Source organism: Pseudopodoces humilis, chromosome 4 (assembly GCF_049639895.1).
Source record: "Pseudopodoces humilis isolate 2021_Gansu_Grassland_sample_001 chromosome 4, ASM4963989v1, whole genome shotgun sequence".
In the NCBI taxonomy this organism is placed as follows: domain Eukaryota; kingdom Metazoa; phylum Chordata; class Aves; order Passeriformes; family Paridae; genus Pseudopodoces; species Pseudopodoces humilis.
Genome location: NC_142203.1, coordinates 36,408,509 through 36,427,187, shown reverse-complemented (window position 1 = coordinate 36,427,187; position 18,679 = coordinate 36,408,509). Strand labels below are relative to the sequence as shown.

Below are 18,679 nucleotides of genomic sequence, written 5' to 3'. Positions count from 1 at the left end.
ATGGCAGTACAAAAAGTATAAAAGGCCTTGGCTGTGTGTAAGCTTGCTCAACAATAACAAAACCAATGCTGTATTATCAACCCTCTGTTCAGCAGAAATCCAAAACACAGCCCCATACCAGCCACTTTGAAGAAAATTTTAACTCTAGCCTAGCCAAACCTAGCACAGGGTGTAATAGAGGAAATCAGATTCATCAACTTGTCAGGAAAGTTGTGATTTCATAGCCAGTGTCCTGGGAAATTAGAGAAAGAGAAGTCAGGTTTCTTTTCAACCACATCTTTCTTTTGGAGCAGGGACATTTGCTAAATCTTCAGATCTTAACAATACAGAAAACCATCAGGAAAATGCTGAGTTGCAGGAAAATTGGGCCAAACCTGTAGTGCATTATTCAGAGCTGGAATATTTGGCCTCTGAAATGATACTGAAAATATCTGAAGCATTTCTAATATCAGTAGATTTTATTGTCACAGATTACATCTCTACAGAGTAGAAGAAGTCTTGGTTTTGGTTTAACTATGATAAAAGATACTTTTGGTAATAAAAAACCATGAGAATGACAGTTGTTTCTTCTCTGAAACTTCTTTAGCTGCAAAAAACCAGCAAAGAAACTCCTGTGTAGTTAGTCGTAGTATAGATATGTAACTATATTTCAATAAAACAATGAGTAGTAAGCAAGTCAGAAAGAGGAATTTTTTATGATTGCTTCCTGTAGAAGGGAAACTATCCCCTGTGTACATAGGAGGGGAATGGATTTCCTGTAGATCTAAAGCTCATAATCGTCTTTAAATATTCTGCTGGCTTTAACAGCAAAATAACTTTGTGCTCTTTCTCTAGAAGTATTGTTTGTCTTACTATTTTTGTGTATCTTCAGACTGCCTCTTGCTTAATGTATGCGAAGTGTGTAATTTTTCACATGCGATTAATGGCATTTTGGGGTCAGCTATAGTAGATGAGTTTTGCCGGGCTTGAAAAACTTCTACCTTTTAAAGCCATCAGGCGAAGAGATCACTTGAATTAACCAGTGTGCATTTCTTCCTCCTGCTGTACACTGCATGGATGCATGTGCTTGCATTGCATTCTAATTCAGTATTAGTTTTAATTAGCTGTATTCCTGAAAGGTGATGAATAGTTATGAAAATCACAACTGTTTTTGATTGCATGTTAACTCATCAAAAGAAAGGCTGGTGAAGCTAGACATGCTGAAGTGTTTAGTAGGATTTTGTCTCTTAACAATATTAATAATTCCAGTTGATTTCCAGATTTTGGTAAAATTATTTACTTTAAATGGCAAGGAAATTTGAAAAATTCATTTAGGTCCTTCTCTTAAAGTTGTGACTAGTAATATAACATCAGGCATATAATCTGTTGAGCTTTATGTACTGCAATGGAAAATACTGTTTTCATATAAAGTACAAAAGCAGAACAGCTTAAGTAATACTTCAAATAATATCTAAAAGACATTTTTTCTTTTAGACTTTAGGAAATTGTAGTGTATGCACCTATGTGTGCCCTGCATGTTGCTGTTGACTGGCTAAAATTTCTGAATACATAACTGAAAATGATGTATGACATGACTTATCAGATATCAATTTTCTTACAAATATGTTTGATTCAGTACTTCACTATGATGAGTGTTATATTTTTGTGTTTAAGTGTTTGAGTTATATTTTTGAAAGTACAGTCGCAGGCTGCCCAGGGAAGTGTGAAAGAAATGACTGGATGTAGCACTTAGTGCTGGAGTCTAGTTGACAAACAGGATGGTGTTCTGTCAAAGGACAGTTAATTTTGGGGGTCTTTTCTGACCGTAATGATTCTGTGGGGATTTTTCATTATTAGCTGATGAACTGAATATTTGCTATAGCCCTTTTATTAATTTGGATGCATAATTAATTTTAAATCAGACATATTTGGGTGAAAGGCAGAAAGGGATCATTGGTTCTGAGATTCTGTAATTAAACATCAGTCTTCTAACAAAATGGTGAAAAGAGCAGTGTGTAGCTGGTCAAAACATGGTGTAAACTGAGGGATTGAAATGGCTTCCTTTTATTGCATTTTGAATTAGTAAGATTAGTGTATTTGGGGAGTGTTTCTAAGAAGACATTTAAGAATTTTGTAGTACTACTTATTTGCAGTTCCTTCACACTGCTTGTGGTTGCCATTAGTACCTCTTACTCTGGATGTGTGCTTTAAAATCTTTAAAGAAAATTTATAAAAAAACTTCAGTAAAAATTTCTGAAGTTTCTTTATGATAGTACAGTTAGGAAAAACAGTGATTTTTTTTTTCTGCAGAAAGAAACTATTATTCTTGGTTAAGTATGTCAAACTTTGTATCAAAGATGTGAAACTGATTTGTATGAAGAGTATATCTTTGTTAAGGACATAGTTTTAAGTGGAAAAAAAAATCAGTGAACTGCTAATAGATCTCTTCAACTTAAAAGAAAAAAGCATTTAACAGTTCTTGTTTATGCATACTTAATCAAAGACCCACTGCAACAGAGCTTTATGAATCCTCATGTTTTCTATCCAGCATTGTGTGGCCTATATAGGATTGCAACTGTAATTCGTAGCGTTACTTGTTGCGCTGTTGAAGACAAGCGCAGAGACTTTATTGGTTGTGTTTGTCAATGTGCTTTATGTTTTTTAATGGTTCTGATGTTGGCTGAAATATAGAGTTTTTCAGAGGTGATAGCTGTAAGTTTTATATGTGACAAGTAGCCCTCAGTGAGAAAAGGGAAACCACAGAGAAGTGTGTACTGTTAGTTTTGGTTGGTTTTGCAAACAATCTAGGACAGAAAAAAATGCTGCAGCGATCCCAAGATTGTTGGTATGAGGAACTACATAAAAAAAGCGGAGCAACTGATTGAACTCGTCATGGTCAAATGACTGAAGGACTTTTTCTGTGAAGCAATGGTAGAATGATTTAAAAGCAAGAAAGATTAAAGGAGAGAGGGATAAAGCAGAAAGAGTGTAAGGCACTGCTTGAGAAGTAAGGTATTTTAAAAGAAGTGAGAGAATTCTTGGCTTACTTGGTTCAGTATTTCTGAAATATACTGAAATACTAAGTGTTTCAGTATATCTGCCACAGACTGGCAGATAGCTTTAGAAACTATAGAGTGACAGGTGGTTTTGAGAGCTAAAGAGACCCTGCCAGTCTGGAAGGGTAACCCATTGTATGGTAAATGTGGGCAGCCAGGCCAAGCCTAGATGCTGCCCGTGGCACAGTCTTGTTAACCTGATACCCTCGATAGAAGCATTTGAATGTGCATATGTGGTCTCACTAGCCATTGCTGTTGTGTGCCTATTAAGGCTTACCTCTTCTCTTAAATGGTCATTATGCTTGTAATCAAAATGTTGTGAAATGTGAGGAGAACATGGAATTAATGTATTCTGCTTTTATAAAAAAGCTATGCAATTAGAATGAAGGAAGTGTTAAGGGTTGCTCAACTTTGCCTTTAGTAGTTGTTGAACTCTTATTAAATAGCAATGCATCACGGCAAGTTTAAAAGTTCCTACTAGGAAAGTTGCTAATACTTTAATAATTGCTAATAATAATGCTAATAATTTACACAATTTAGAGAAATAGAAAAATTTCCTTGAGTTGTCTAGAACAAATCTTCAAAATGTTAAAGTAGTTTAGAAGCCTGCTTTAACTTATCAAGCAGAGTCTGTCAGGAAAAGCTTGAGTTTTTATAGGGATTTGATCTCTGAATTGTATTTTCCTCAAATGTAATCTTTAGAGCAGATTCAAGTATTTTAGAATGTTTTCAGGATGCACTGTATAGTACACTGCTGCTTTGTTTTGTGTTTAGTTTTTATATTCTTTGAATCATTTTTTTTTGATTGCTCTGAAATAAGAAATCTAAAATCAAAACATTGCTATCTTGGAGTTTCAACAGCTTGGGCAACAGCAGTTCCTTTTTCAGATCTGATTTATGATTGTGGGCTGTGTTTTATTTACAGTGTTCTTAGCACAGAGTGTGCTGAAATAAGATCAGGGAGAAACTGGCTCTTAGTTTTAACATACATCTTGTGAAGCAAGGTTCTTTATGTGTTACTTGATCAAAAACATGCTATTGGGTTTCTACTTCCATTTAACAAACAACCCATGCTTTCTTAAAAGAATCCAAAGTCATAACATTAGATAATTTTTAACGTACAAAATTATTCTGACGCCAGATGAAGGACTTAAAGAGCACAGTTGCCTGTCCAGGCCTCAGAATGAACTTGCTATAAGATAAGCTTGCACAGCAGTAACTTTAGATAGCAGAAAAGTTGTGACTGGAAAGATGCTAATTCTAGGCCTGGAGGAGGGAAAATCTGGTTAGTGCATCCTGATAAATGCATCCAGACAAAGATTCCTACTGCAGCAAAGTGTATGAAAGGAAGCAACTGCTCATACAGTTATCACCGGTCAAACACAGTTAAGGGGTTGTGCTGCCATGGATACGTGGCAGCATGGACTGTATAGGTGGTACCCCTGGAAGAATGACTTGGGGATGCCTACCACCAAGCCCAGTGTAAATAAGGACCCATGGGACACCCTCTCTTCATCTTTCTCTGTCCCCTGGAGCAATAGCGTATGGGCCCAATGGACTGATGTGTTTGCATGAGAACCTTTTGTATGAGAGGTTTTTTGAGTTTTATATGAGAACTTTTTATGGTGAAGGTACATACCTGCAGTAACTGGATCAGGTGTATGTTCAGAGACCTTAACTTACAAGTCCAAAAAAGTGTCAAAAAGGGCTTTAGATATGTTATTATTAAATGAACAAGGGGTATGTGGAATATTAAATCTTAGTAAAACTGCATGTTGTGTCACTGTTCACAATGCAGTGGCAGCAATTGAAGAAACCCAAGGCAGAAATAAAGAAATTGCTGAAAGTCACTGAAATTGTCTCCAAGCCTAAGACAGTCCTCTAGGAGTTAGCCCAAATTCCTTGGGGCTTCCTTTAATCCTTGGGACTCAGATGGTAGGAGAAGTGGCTAATGAGACTTTGTGTGATGATTGCCATTGGATTTGCATTTTTAATGATTGGAATAGCTGTTGTACAGTGTCTGGTTGCTCAAGTTACTGCTTCTGTCTTTTCTCCTATTGTTTCATCCATCACCCTTGTGGCCAACTTATGAGCTGAGGAACAGAGTCCCTGAAGGACAGTATTAGAGCCATGGGGTGGTGCAAGGACTTAAAGAGCACAGTTTCCTGTCTCAAACTGTCAAGTACCTTCATCACAGAAAGTACTTGCCTTTAAGATAAGGCATCACAGTGGAAACTTGAGGTGTGGGACAGAAGGGAGGAAGTGCTGACAGGAAGGTGCTAATTCTAGGCCCGGCAGAGGTGAGGTCTGGTTAGTACATCCTGGTTAATGCATCGGGACAAAAACTCCCACTGTAGCTGCAGGAAGCAGCTGCTTATATACATATCACCAGTCAAAGAAAGATCACCCCAAATTAGGGAAATACTCCTCTGTATTCTTCCTCACTCCCTCCCTTGTTAACAGTTAAGGCACATTTAAACTTCTGATCTTTAGTTCTTCATCCTTAATGATCTTAATTTTACACTTGTCCTGATTTTTGGCTAGGACAGAGTTAATTTCACAGTTGCCAGGATGGAGATGGAGCCTGCAGGTGTGTGGGCAGGGCAAGGTTATTTTATACTACCCACATCATCACTAGAGGGCATGGCTTTAAACTGGAGAAAAAGGGAGCATGATGCAGAATGGCCATTATTTTGTTCTGTTTTTCCAGGAGAGCAAAGCAGCCAACTGAGTAGTGTGTGGGCAGTCCAGCTGGAGGATATGTACATTGTTGTTTTTGTCTCAGGCCTGGGTAAGGAGCATGGATGCAGGCAGAATCACAGAATGAACTGTGTTGGAAAAGACCTTTTAAGATAATGAAGTCCAACCTATGACCTAACACCTCCTCATCAACTAAACCATGGCACAGAGTGCCACATGTCCAGTCTTCTTTTAAGCATGCCCAGGGATGGTAACTCCACCACTTCCCTGGCAGACAATTCCAGTGCCTAATCACTCTTTCTGTGAATAATTTTTTTCTAACGTCTAACCTAAACTTCCCTTGGCACAGCTTAAGACTGTGTCCTCTTGTTCTGTCAGTTATTGCCTGGGAGAGGAGACCAACCCCTACCTAACTACAGCCACCTTTCAGGAAGTTGTCAAGAGTGATAAGGTCACCCCTGAGCCACCTTTTCTCCAGGCTAAACACCCCCGGCTCCCTCAGCCATTCTTCGTAGGCCTTGTGTTCCAAGCTCTTGACCAGCTTTGTTGCCCTCCTCTGGGCAATAGAATGTTGTGTTCAAGTGTCTCAGCATCCTTCCTAAACTAGGGGGCCCAAGAAAATTTGTCTGCCTTCGTTTTTCATTGTTTCGGTCTCAGGGAAGAAGGTAGTGGCTATGGTAATGTCTGCAATATTCTCCTTTGTTTCAGGAATCTGTGTGTCTGGACACAGTAACACTGTGTCAGTTGGACTTCTACAAGCATTTTTTGCATGTGATAATCCTCTTTTATACACTGTTGTTATTAGTATTGTTGCTACTACTGTTGGTGTTCCTTAGCTCATTGCTGTTTTTCTAGTGAATTGTTGTCTCAATCCATAATCTCTGCCTTTTTGTCCCTTTCTCAATGGATCAGTTGGGGCAAAGGAAGTGGCAAATAGGAGCTTAATTTCCAGATGGGTTTGAGCTGCATAAGAGCCCTTCTAAAGAAATCTTTTTATGAGAATTTCTGTGAACTTCTGGAGTAGGGTTTCCTTACAATAACTGCATATTAAAGCTTCCTACATAGTGATTTCTTCAAGTACATGGACAGATAATGTCAAGTTAATAACGGAGCTTTTTACAGGTTATGTTGAGGTTCTTACCTGTGTGCATGGAACTGGTAATTCCAGGTCTCTAATGGATCAGGCTTTGACTGCTGGTTTTGTTTGCTAGTATGCTTTAGGTAATTTGTAGTAAGGGCCTTTTTTCCACCCTGCCCCATTATAAAAAAACAACAACAAAACCCCCTAGGCTGGTACAGCAAGGGCCTTTGTAACTCTGAAGCTAAAAAGTAGTTCTTTTACATAATCATACATACTTACTATTTTGAATTGTGTTCAAGTATGTTGAAAATGTTAACTTCCTCACAAAAGCATCCACAAAGGAAGCAAGCCAGATGTTCTTTCTAAGGAGTACCTAAAAGGCAGGTGAAAACATTAGTATTTTTGATGCCAGAATTCCATATTCATGTTGGATAGAGAATTCCTACTATATCCGAAGGGGTGGCATAAAATATCAAACCAATCAGATGAGAATCAAGATGACAAAATCCTAACTTATAATTGCCTAGAAAGTCTGAAATAATCTTTTGTATGCAGTAGGATTTAGACACACTTTAGAAAGTGACCCCTTGGTATATTTCAGAAGGATAGGCATTGGGTTCTAGATACCTAAACTTTCAGGAAAGTACTTCTTGCTATCTCGAAGGACCTTGACTCTTAAATCTGAATGTGAATAATGAGTTTCAGTGGTGTGGCACTAGTTAGGTCTATTGACTCCTATCTTGGGCTGGAGAACTTATAGAAAGTCTCACATTTCACAAACTTTTTCACTTTTTCACCTATGGAATTTAGTAATTTTAAACTAAAATACATATTTACATGTGAATATTTTAAGACAAAGACCCTATCCTTCTTTGCATAGTGCTTAGAATTCTGAAATTGATTCTTCTCCCAGGAATCCAGGGCTTTTCAAGGAACATCCACTCCTGCCATCACATTTGATATGATCCATCCTGTAATTTTAAGCAGTTGTCCTGCATGGCAGGTCTGACGTGATTACTCTGTGTTTTGGATGTTTGGTGTTTCTCAGTAGACAGTGAAAGGTCCTATTTCCTTGGGTTTTTTGGGTTTTCATGATATTGATGGATGGGTGTTCTAATGCAGACAAGAAGACACTAATTTTTAGTATCTTGAATCGCCCACAATGATGGGAGGTATTGAAAATGCATGTGCATACAAATATATGTAAACGTAAGGGTCATGTGGACACTAAAAATTATTTATAATCCTGGAGAAAGCAACGTCATTTTATCATTTAGCCTATAACACTTTTTTTTTTAAAATCAGAACTAGCTGCATTCTAACATGGGGACTGAGAATCCTGTGCCCTCATGACCTCTTCACAGGTGCTTTTTTTGCAATTTAGAACTGCAGTGAGGGAGTTCTGAAAATTAGTCTTGCAAGGTAATACTCTGATCCTATAAAGGTGTTAATTAAGTCTCTGAAATTAAAAAAGATAAGTAAGTTTGTTTAAAGTATTGCTTCATAGTACCAGCTCTAATGATGCTTTTACTGCTGCCTTTACAAAGTTGCTCAAATAGAAACTGTCAGAGTTTATTTCAAATTCCAGAGTTTATTTCAAATTACACCCACTGTAAATCTTAAATGCTGAATTGCGTTTAGTGTGAGACAGGCTGCTTTAATAAAAGTAAAGCACTTTCTGGGTTCTCACTGGGTTCTTTTTGGGTTCAGCACTGTACTGGGTTCTCTAACCGCTACATTTTGCTAACTCAGAAAGTAAAAAACAAGCCTCAATAGGAAATAATGGAAATTACACTTTCAGGATTTTTCTCTGACTGTTCTTTCCATTCATCTTCATTTTTTCATGTGTGTAAGAACTTTTGAATGCAGTATCCACAGGTTGCCATTTACATGTGATCTTTTAAGACTATACTAATGTTTAAAGTTAATGAAATTAAACTAAAACAAAATAAATCCACCTTTCACCTTGATCACTGTTTCTAACTTTAAGAGAGCTATGATAAGGACGTGTGCTAAAAGATGACACGTTTAATGAAACTGGCTCCTACTGTGGCCTGAGATAGCAGCTTTCTGAAAGAGTAGTATCCTTTTTAAAGCTACCCATCTAATTCTGAACCTTTGGGATAATTCTTTAACATAATTACTATCAATAGTTACTGTTCTACTGTAGTGTTACAAAATTTTTTTAGGATTCCTAAGTTATGTCTGTCACACTATATTAGGAACGGCGAAGCATGACACTGACTCTCTTAGCTGGGTTGCACAAGAGAGCAAGTTTTGTTATTCCAGATCTTCTTTTATAGACAGGTCTGAGAGGTAAAACTCTCATGGGTCATTACACTGACACATCACCATCACTGGACAATTGGGGAATACCCCTTGACTGTTTCTTGCAACAAGGATCTAAACAACACATGCAAAGGTTGTTGTTCTTCTCCAACGACTGTTTAGATTCTTCCTTATGCTTTCTCAGGCCAGAGTGAGAACCTTGTGTGACCTAGTTTCACACAGTGCTCCCTGCCTGCTTTCAGCATCCATATATGTCAGCTTTCCTGATATCACTCTTGTCTTCATAACTGCAGTGGTTTAACACCAGCTGGAAATCATACTCCAAATGAGCCTTGTTTCTTCGCCCTGCCCTTCTGGTAAGAGAGGCGGGACGAAGGCAGACACTATGGGTTGAGATAACAATTACTGAAAGCAAATGGGAGTGGAATAAAAAACACAGTAACAGCAGTGATGTTGATAACAAATGTATAGAAAATGAGAAGGCTTTACACAGAAAAACAGGTGTTCACCACCATGACTTAGCTTTGCCCTGTTCCTGCACTCGGTGCCATGTGGTTTCCCCAGAAGACAATGTGGCAGGTGCTCCTCACAGCTGTCTCTCTCTCCCTATCTGCAAGCCCAAGACAACAGAAAACAGTGACAGACAAACCCCCAAAAGCAAGACCATCCATGTCAGACTGCACCATTCCTGATGGCTGCTTCTTGAACCAGTGACACTACTTTTGACATCTCCACTCAGCTTCTCTGGGCTCCACTGTGCTTAGTCTCCTGAGGGATTAAGAGCCACAGTCTCCTGATGGACTGTTTTGCCATTCATTTCCACTTGTGCTCACTGCAGTTTTCAGCTTAATGGCATCAGGGTACATGGTGTATTGGTGCCAAAAAGCCTTATATTCTTATGGGTCTAATGTGCCAGGTCATCAGATCCACATTCTGGTAAACCTGATTATTCCTTTCCCCCTCCTGTTCAGAGGCAGGGCGTGTCTCGGTCTGGTCATGGTACTTGTTACTTCTTGTAAATAGGACACGAAGGTCTCTTCAGGAGGATCAGAAATACCATCTTTTTTAATCTCTGAAAACTTGCCCAAGGAAAACTGAAGCAGCATTTATTATTAAAGAGTTTCATGTAGTGCTTATCCTTCCTCTAAAACAGGTAGTGCTAGAGCAGAGGTGGGTTTTCCATCCCACTTCCTCACGTATTCTTGGTGGTCATGCAGGTGGAATCACAGATTGTGGTGTGTATCCTCTCTCTCTAGCTGGGGAGCATGTGCTGCATGTGATAGCAGAAACTCCGATTTGTACTGGTAGGGCATGGGACACTTCCTTCTTAAACTTTTGGTAGTCTTTTTTAAATCGCTGTTGGTCCTCTTCAATTTCCCCGTTAAACTGTTGTAAGTACTTGGACAGTCATTTCACAGAGGATATGCAGTCCTGTATTGGGATGGAGATAGTTTCCTCATATATCTGGAGTTGGTAGCCAAGCAGTTCACTTTTTTTTTCTCCTTCCTTCTATGACTTCACTGCCAGTGAGTTGGCATGTGACACTGGTGTACTCTGTGGGAACTTCACCACGTATTTTGTGTATATTGGATGTCATCTGTATTTATAGGGGACTGCTCATTATTTGAATTCTTACAGATTACCTCCAGCACAACTAATTCTATCAGATACTGGATACCTTGCCTCCATGGTGCTCCACTTGTGTTGGTGCACTAAAAATTCATTCATGAAAAGATACCTCTCCATCAGACTTGACAGAAGTTACTTCCAGAGGCTGAGAGTTTCTGGTCTGTTTTAAATTCCTTGATCAATGCCTGCATTCCAGGACAGGGATCCTAATTGCTTGGCTTCATTGCCATCTAGTGTTGCACCATTCACTGTGATATTCCAGCATGAAGCAGCAAGATCAGTAGGGCTCACTAGGCTGTCAGCTGTAATAATTTTGTGTGTCTCAGAGCTCACCCATGGATAGAGATCAGGATTATGTCTGGCCCTGTCTCTTCCTCTGGTTTTGAGGGTCCTGTTTCTTCTTCATCCCTCACCATGCAAATTAATTTGTTCTTGAATTTTTTCTTCTAAACAGGGGCAGCTGCTACTGGCATGGGTTGTTCCTGTGGTTCAGTTTGAGTGGCCGTGCTGTCTGTTGCTCTGCTTCACTCTCCTCCCCCTGAGGGTGCTGTATAGTAACAAGCAGTGACTAATAAGTAATAGCCACTGTCTAGAAAGTTGCATAACTTTGCACCTCTCTGGAGCTGTCACAGCATTTTTCTTTCAAAATGTTTCAAATATTTCAAATATTTTGCCACTTTATCTAGGCCTTGTATTTTTTAGGGGAGAGCTTCCAGACTGCTGGAGCAGCTTACTCCTTAAAAATCTGGCTCATTTTCTCCACCATCCCACGCTACTCATGACTGTTCGGTTCCAGGGCAGTTTTCTGAACAACTTCCCTGATGTCTCTCTATCCTGACTCAAAACATTGTGTAGACTTCACTTACTCTAAATTTCACTTACTCTAGACTGCACTGAAGAAATTTGGCTGACATAGCAATTAGAATATGCATTCTTTGACATCCAAATGTTATTCAAGATTCTCGAAAACTGTTGTAGCAGGCCCAAAGGAGGAAAAAGGGGTGAAAGACTGGGAAAAACCATTGTTCTCTGGCCCCGCTACAGGCTGGGTACTATTATGAATGAACTCCGAGGTACCAGCCAAGGTCAGAACAGGTGAACAGCGCTGAACACACATCCCAAATGACTTTCATTGCTGTTGATGTTACCAAGTCATAAACATACCACACAATGCTGCAACAAGGCAATCCTGGTCCTTCTCCCTACTCCGAAAAAATAGCATCATGGAGGAGCATGTGTGGGAGGGAATGTATACGGGGTTAAATATCACACCTCTGTGTGACAGAGCAGCTGTAACTAGGGAGTTCTGTACCTAATACACAGATTCTTAGATCAAAGTTATCTCTATCCCTTTGTGGCTCATAGTGGGTACCAATGAATGTAGTGGTTTGACACTAGCCACAAATTAAACTCCAAATAAGCCTCTCCCCTTCTTCCTGACAGAGACTGTGGCTTGAGATCACAGTTTAGTGAAAGTGAACAGAATAAAAAATGCACAGTAATAGCAATGTTAATAACAAAAGCATACGAGAAGGGAAGGTGCATTATACACAAAAACGGGTGTTCACCACCTCCATGTAGTGCTCTGTGGCAGCTGGGACAAAGACAAGATGGCAGGCACTCCCCACAGTTGGCTCTCACTGTCCTGCAGGCCTGAGACAATGGAAAAGAATGACAGACAAGGTCATTCATATTGTGCCATGCCACTACTTTGTTTCCTATGGCTGTTTCCCACCCCAGTGCTGCTACTTTTGCCCTTTTCATTCTGCTAGGGTTGGTTCCCAGCAGCACCATGGCTTTTAACCACTCTGTTGGGCTCAGCTGTGTTCACCACCCAGAGCCGCACTCTCCTGAGGGACAGGAGAGGATAGTGGCAAGAGGGGGCAGGGTCCACTCAGCTGATTACAGCAACCTCTCTGAGGAAGAGGTAAACAAAGTGATGTAATTTCTGCAGGGTACTCACCTTTTCTTTCCCCCAAGGCTGTGCCGTGCAGGGCTGATGTAGATGCTATAGAATAGCAATATAAGCCATGCCCATGCAGTTCTGAGTTCCACCCTCTCCCTACAACTGGAAGAACTTATTAGCAGACCTTTTTATGTTGTTTTTCATGATAGTTAATATTAGTATATAGGTAAATAGTCTGCCTGTTTGTTTATGCTAAAATATTTTAGTAAATAATGAGAAATTGCAGTGTGCTTGAATTTTAAAGACACCTTGTCAACCAAAGACAGTGTGCTTGAATTTCAGATTCTTTTAATCTTCTGCTGAATAATCTGCAGCTTCATCACTGTGGCATTGCAATGTGGAGTTAACTTTGAATTTTGTGAGTTTATATCTGTGATGAGAGTGGTTTGTGTTGGAAGGGGCCTTTAAAGAACATCTAGTCTAATGGCCCTGCCACTGGCAGGCAGGGTCGTCTTTCCCTAGACGTGGTCAAAACCCCATACAGCAACCTATGTGTGTTGCTTATATATATGTGCACACAGTTGCACACCAGTGCTGCTTGTTTCTGTACAGTTGTAGACAACACCTCTCTGGGTGGAGGTAACTATGGTGGCAGAGGCCATCATAGTGGAGAGTTAGTTGTACTTGATTCGGGGCCTTTCAGTTCATAAATATGTTTCTGAAATGTGTTATTTCCATGGTTGTCAGCTGCAAATCACTTTTATCTTCAGACTTCATGTACTGTAACTGTACTTTCTTCTCAGACATCAAATCTTATTACCTACATGAAATCGTAGTATAGAATATCAGAAGTTCCTAATAACTAATATGCTGCTTAAGCCAATAGGATATTTCAAAAATTTGGAATATGAGTTGCTGAATTCTTGTACCACAGGAAAGTGTTTGGGATTTTTTTATTAGGGAATGAAAAAAAACCCCAACAGTACGAAGCTAAAACTGACGTATTTTTATTCCCCCCATTATTTAGGAGATATTCACTATATCACTCATTAGGTGTTGAGTCAGGCGCAGAAGAGTTGCATAGAATGATCCTTTCTGCAAATATAATAAGGATTAGGGAGTCTGAATAACAGACTAACATGCTCAATATCTTTCTTCATACAACTTGTTAGTGCTGGAATAAACTATACTACTGTGTCATCTGAAACATGTACCAGTAGCTCTGAGGTGATGTATGGAAATCATCACAATTACTTACCGAGGAATTTAGTTGATCCATTTTGGTTTAGAATAACTCCTTCCCCAGAGCATTCTTGTGAAGTACTGTTCTCCCCTGAGCATCTATGCAGTGGAAGTTCTCAGCGAGAACTGTTTTAGATAGTGAAGTAAAAATGTTGAAGCCCACCAGGTGGTGCCAGAAGGCCTGATCACTGGCAGCTGGAACAGACCTGAGAAGCCTGACACTTTTGTCAGAAATTGTATCAACCTAATACAAACAATGCGTGCTATTACCCTTCCTCTCCTTCCAAACTGCTCTACTCCAAATGCATTTCCCCAGCAAATACTTCCGTCTGTGTTCATAATGGCAAAATTTAATGCTGGTTAGGAGTGAGGTACTTAAAATTGTGGGCTTGGTGTCAGCATTAATTACTACTGGTTTTGTGCTGCTAACATCCCTCTTCAGTGGATAGCAGAGCCATGAAACTTTAACTAAAATGCTGTAAACAACATTGTGTCGTGTGTTGCAGTGAAATGTATGCAATTTTATGGAAATAGAGACATGAATGTTAACTAAAACTTAAACTAGGGAATTATTTTAGGTGGTTACGCTTATTTTCATGGAGTTAAAAGCTCATATGAGCATTTTAGTGTTTGTAAACAAGTTTATAGAGAAGGTTAAAATATTTCATAGTGAAAACTGAAGTCTGTGGATGTTGGGTTTTCCATAATTTCTCTTTATACTGCAAAAATTATTCTTCATTACTTCATTTTTTCTGTCTTTATGTCATGTCTTTCTGTCTATTTTGATAGTATGATTCCAGTATTCTTAAATAGAACTGGTATGATTGACAATTTGTAATGCTAGTGTTTTTAATCTAGCACTTAATAGTCTTTGAAGCACTCCTCAATAATTAGACTACTATCAGACAAAGTAGTCATCTAATTTCCACGTATTTTACTAAAGTATGCTTTTGTATGGGAAGGCTTGTGAAAAGAGATGAGCAGGACACCTGGGCTGGTTAGTAGCAGCTCATAAGTCAAAATAATGTCTGTCTTTTAAGTGAAACCTGCAGCTTCACTGAACATGACCTGTGCTGTTGGGTGTTGGGGAAATGGGTGTCTGACAAGTAGGCAGTGGCGCTTCGCTTCTGAAAGTTACTGGCACTCTGTAAAGTCTAGTGTAACTCACTTTACTCACTTTAGATATATCACTTTGTATAAAAAAAACCCCCTACTTATGTTGGATTTACTGCCACTATAGTCAGAATGACTCTAAAAAGTTGTTTGTTTCATAGATCATCTTACAGCCACCCAAGGGGTTATCTGCTCATTTTTAACAGCAAATTGTTGCAACTGAGTGCATCCGAGTGTGTTTTGGCTTTGTGTTTCCTAACATGGCATTTCTTAAGACTTGCAGTAAAAGAGTTTTCATTTTATGAGTCTTATAAATTAAAAGCTAGACTTGCCAATACATCAATCAATGAAGCCAGGTTATTAGTTTGCTCAATAAAAGGGTGAGCAGTGACAGCGCTGGATGTGTGGGGGTCTCCGCCCCAACCAATGCACAAATTCAGGTCTTGAATGGTAGTCTCTTATACCATTCTAGGCACTTCATTTCTTCAAATTTGTAGTTATTTTTTACTTGCTTTTCTTCATGATCAGCAGTTGTGCTTTTTGAATATCTGTTGGGGAGGTGGTCTGAAATGGTCTTCCAATGTCTCTCCAGCCTCCCATTCTTCTTTTTAAATATATTTTTTCTTACCATTAGTTTGGCTTATACAGTTTGTTTAAGCAAGCATATATATTCTGATAGCATACATTTTGCAAGCCTTCTTTCAGTCATTTCACAACCTACAGCTAGCATGTCTAAAAAATGTCTTCATTAGGGCCTCTTCCTCAGTTTTTACAAAACTCAGGGTCAGCATGTTTCAAAATGCCTTTGTAGAGCCTCTCAGTTCATGTTAGTCCTACTTCCCCTTTTTAATTGATTAAAAATTCTTCCATACTCAAAAAAAAAAAAAACAAGTTACAGCTTTTACAAAGGATAGTTTGAAATTTATACTACAAGGTAGTTTAAAGCTTATCTTAACGACTTGCAAGTAGTTACATTTTGTTGTTAAACTGTTAGCTAGAAGTTTACTGTTATATACTCTGATTCTTAAGTTTTCTTTATAATAATCCCATGGTCTCTGCATTACCTGCAGACACACATACATAGGTGGGTGCTATTCAATTGTCATGAATCACTGCCTGATTTCTCACAAGTTAATTTTCTTTTCTTTATGATTTTCCATATTACGAGATAAAGGTATTTGCATGTTGACCTTAAGTCTGATATTTTGTCATTTATCACATTTAAGAACCCTAAGTTTTACAGGGTTTAATTTATTTTTAATCAAATAAGTAAGACTTACTTACATATTCTTAAAAATTTCAAAATGTTCTTAAATTTCATCGATTTGTTTTCAGAAAAGCAGGTGTTATGCCTCCTTGTTTGTATCTTCAGAACTGTCACTATGTAACTGAAATATAAATTGAATTCAGAATCCTAGTGTTAGGAAAGCCCAAGTTTCACCTTCATCTACCAGGCTTTGGTAACAGTTACTGGCTTAGTTTCTAGAAAATTAGTTTGAACAGCTGGATTTTAATTTAGCTTCAGTAGCCTTTTGTCCATCCATGGGTTCAGGGAGCATAGTGAAGCACTTTATTAAATGCTAGCAAAAAAATTGTGGCTTTAAAAGGATTAGGAATAATTTTTTTGTCTCTGAAGCATTATTTCAGATTTGGGGCACAGTAATGATTTGGGATATTGTATTACAAAAAAAAACTTAACTGGTAGAAAGCCATGTCTTTTGTGGTGTTTTAGTTATTTTTCTACAAGTAACTGCACAAGCAGTGCAATCAAAATATTTAGTACTTCATAGTTTTACTATGAATTGGAAATCTTGTGAGGGGGAAGTGCATAACACAGATTTACAAAATAACTCCCTTGAATAACAGTTCAACAGCTTACTGTAAAAGGGTGTATTATTTTCTAAATCTGAAGAATTTCACATTTTGTGAATTTGTGGAGGTGGTGATGGTGACTTGGTATATGTTTTGGAGAGATTGTTTTTTAGTTTTGTGGGCCCTGTCTCTCACACATTAGCAGTGGCATTTCTTAAGGAAATGACCTGATCTCATTTGTGGCAACACTGAAGTTGTGAATTCTTACACATAAATGTTTCTGACCCAAAAATGTTACTCTGAAATAAGTTCACCTGTAATGCTTTGATTTTTTTCACATGGTCAAAAATGTCTGTAATCAAATCCTGAAAAAGGCGTTGAAAAGCTGTCCTCAGTTACCTCCCTTATCTAGAGGAATGTGATGACTAAATGCTTCAGGAATTTGATGATCTTAGGTGGAGAGAATTGCCAGAAACTTAAGCAGATCAGTGAATCATCAGATCTATGAGCTATCAACCTACTCAACAAATTGCTGCCATAAGCAGCCATTGCAATGAAATCAGTGTCTTTAAAACCTTTAATATTGCGTTTTTTTCAACAGACTTTTTAAAATTTCTTTGAAGCAAAATTATTCTGCTATGTGAGTGGGAACGTGTTATTTCTTACCAATGGAAAGAGCTGATTGGTGCTTTAACCCAGTAAAGGTAGTACAGTTACTTCTAAGTTAGTAGTCATACTTCCTTCCCTGTGTTAAGCTCAATGTCTTTTAAGAAGCTTTCCTTTCTCTGTGTAATTCACACAGTGGTGTGGGACTTTACTGTGATTAGGAGATAAAAGTAGTAGCCCTTGTACTTGTTTGGCTGTATATGTCTTGGTTTGCTGAAATTTTCAGAACAGAACATGAAGGAATATCCTTATTGCATGTGAAAACAAGCATTAAAATGAGACAGAAATTGGTTAAGACAGAATATTTTTGTTTCAAAATCAAGCTGCTTACACTTCACCTGTTTCGTTTTTCAGAGTACTGTAATTGCAAGTGCATCTTCTACATTTGAGGAAAGACAAGTTCTTGATTGCATGGTGGATTAGTAAGTGATTGTCTCATCCTAAGGCTAAAAAGAAGATAACCTGGAAGTTGGAAAGAACTGGATTTTCACCCTAGTCCAGCAGCTTTGCTGCTCACTTAAACACAGATGAATGAAGACCCCATTTGGAAAATCACCAGGTCAGCGGTCCAGAGCTGATGCAGGTGAGGTGTTCTTGCTGGATGGTTTTCTTTGCTTTTAGTGGATAAAAATGTTCTTACTTTATTGACTTTTAAAATATGTTAATGATTTTCTGCAGATGTTAATGATTTTAGATGCCATCATACCTGTTTTATAAGAAAATTTACTTTTATTCTAGATCATGGCTTGAAATGACAAACATAAATTTCGCAGTACAGATCTGACCTTCCTATTTTGTGTTGTGCCAAAAATTAGTAATCGGTGACCTGTGTGGGGAAAGCAATGTATTTTTTATCACCAGCCATTCTGAATTGTAGCTTTTATGAAATTCCCAAGAAACCAACTGACAAGTGTAATTGGGAAGCCTCAGTTAACTTACAAAATATCTAAGCAATAGATCATTTGGATGCTTCCAAATACACATTTGATTCATTGAAAACTGAAACTCATACTGGAGGATTTCTCAGTAACCCTTTGGAAACTTTCAGACTTGTATTCTGAGGCTGTGTTATGATTTGCTGTGACTTACTTGAATCGTGTACTGATTCCAAAGGTAATACAGTAACCTTTCAAGTAACAGCTACAGGTTTCAAAGGAGAGATCCAGTGGGAAGTCTTGAACACTTGGTTCAGTGAGGAAATGGAGA

At 38.4% G+C, this 18,679-nt stretch overlaps 1 protein-coding gene across 4 annotated transcripts in view; it reads left to right on the top strand.

Moving 5' to 3' along the window:
- The window catches only part of SPIN1 (spindlin 1), a 59,438-nt gene that overhangs the window by 18,890 nt on the left and 21,869 nt on the right, over positions 1 to 18,679 (top strand). For all 4 annotated transcript variants that reach the window (XM_014258816.2, XM_014258817.2, XM_005530059.3 and 1 more), the window contains exon 2: positions 17,828 to 18,056. In XM_014258816.2, the coding sequence (XP_014114291.1) occupies positions 18,005 to 18,056 (52 nt within the window). In that variant the 5' untranslated portion in view covers positions 17,828 to 18,004. The remainder of the gene's footprint in view (positions 1 to 17,827; positions 18,057 to 18,679) is intronic.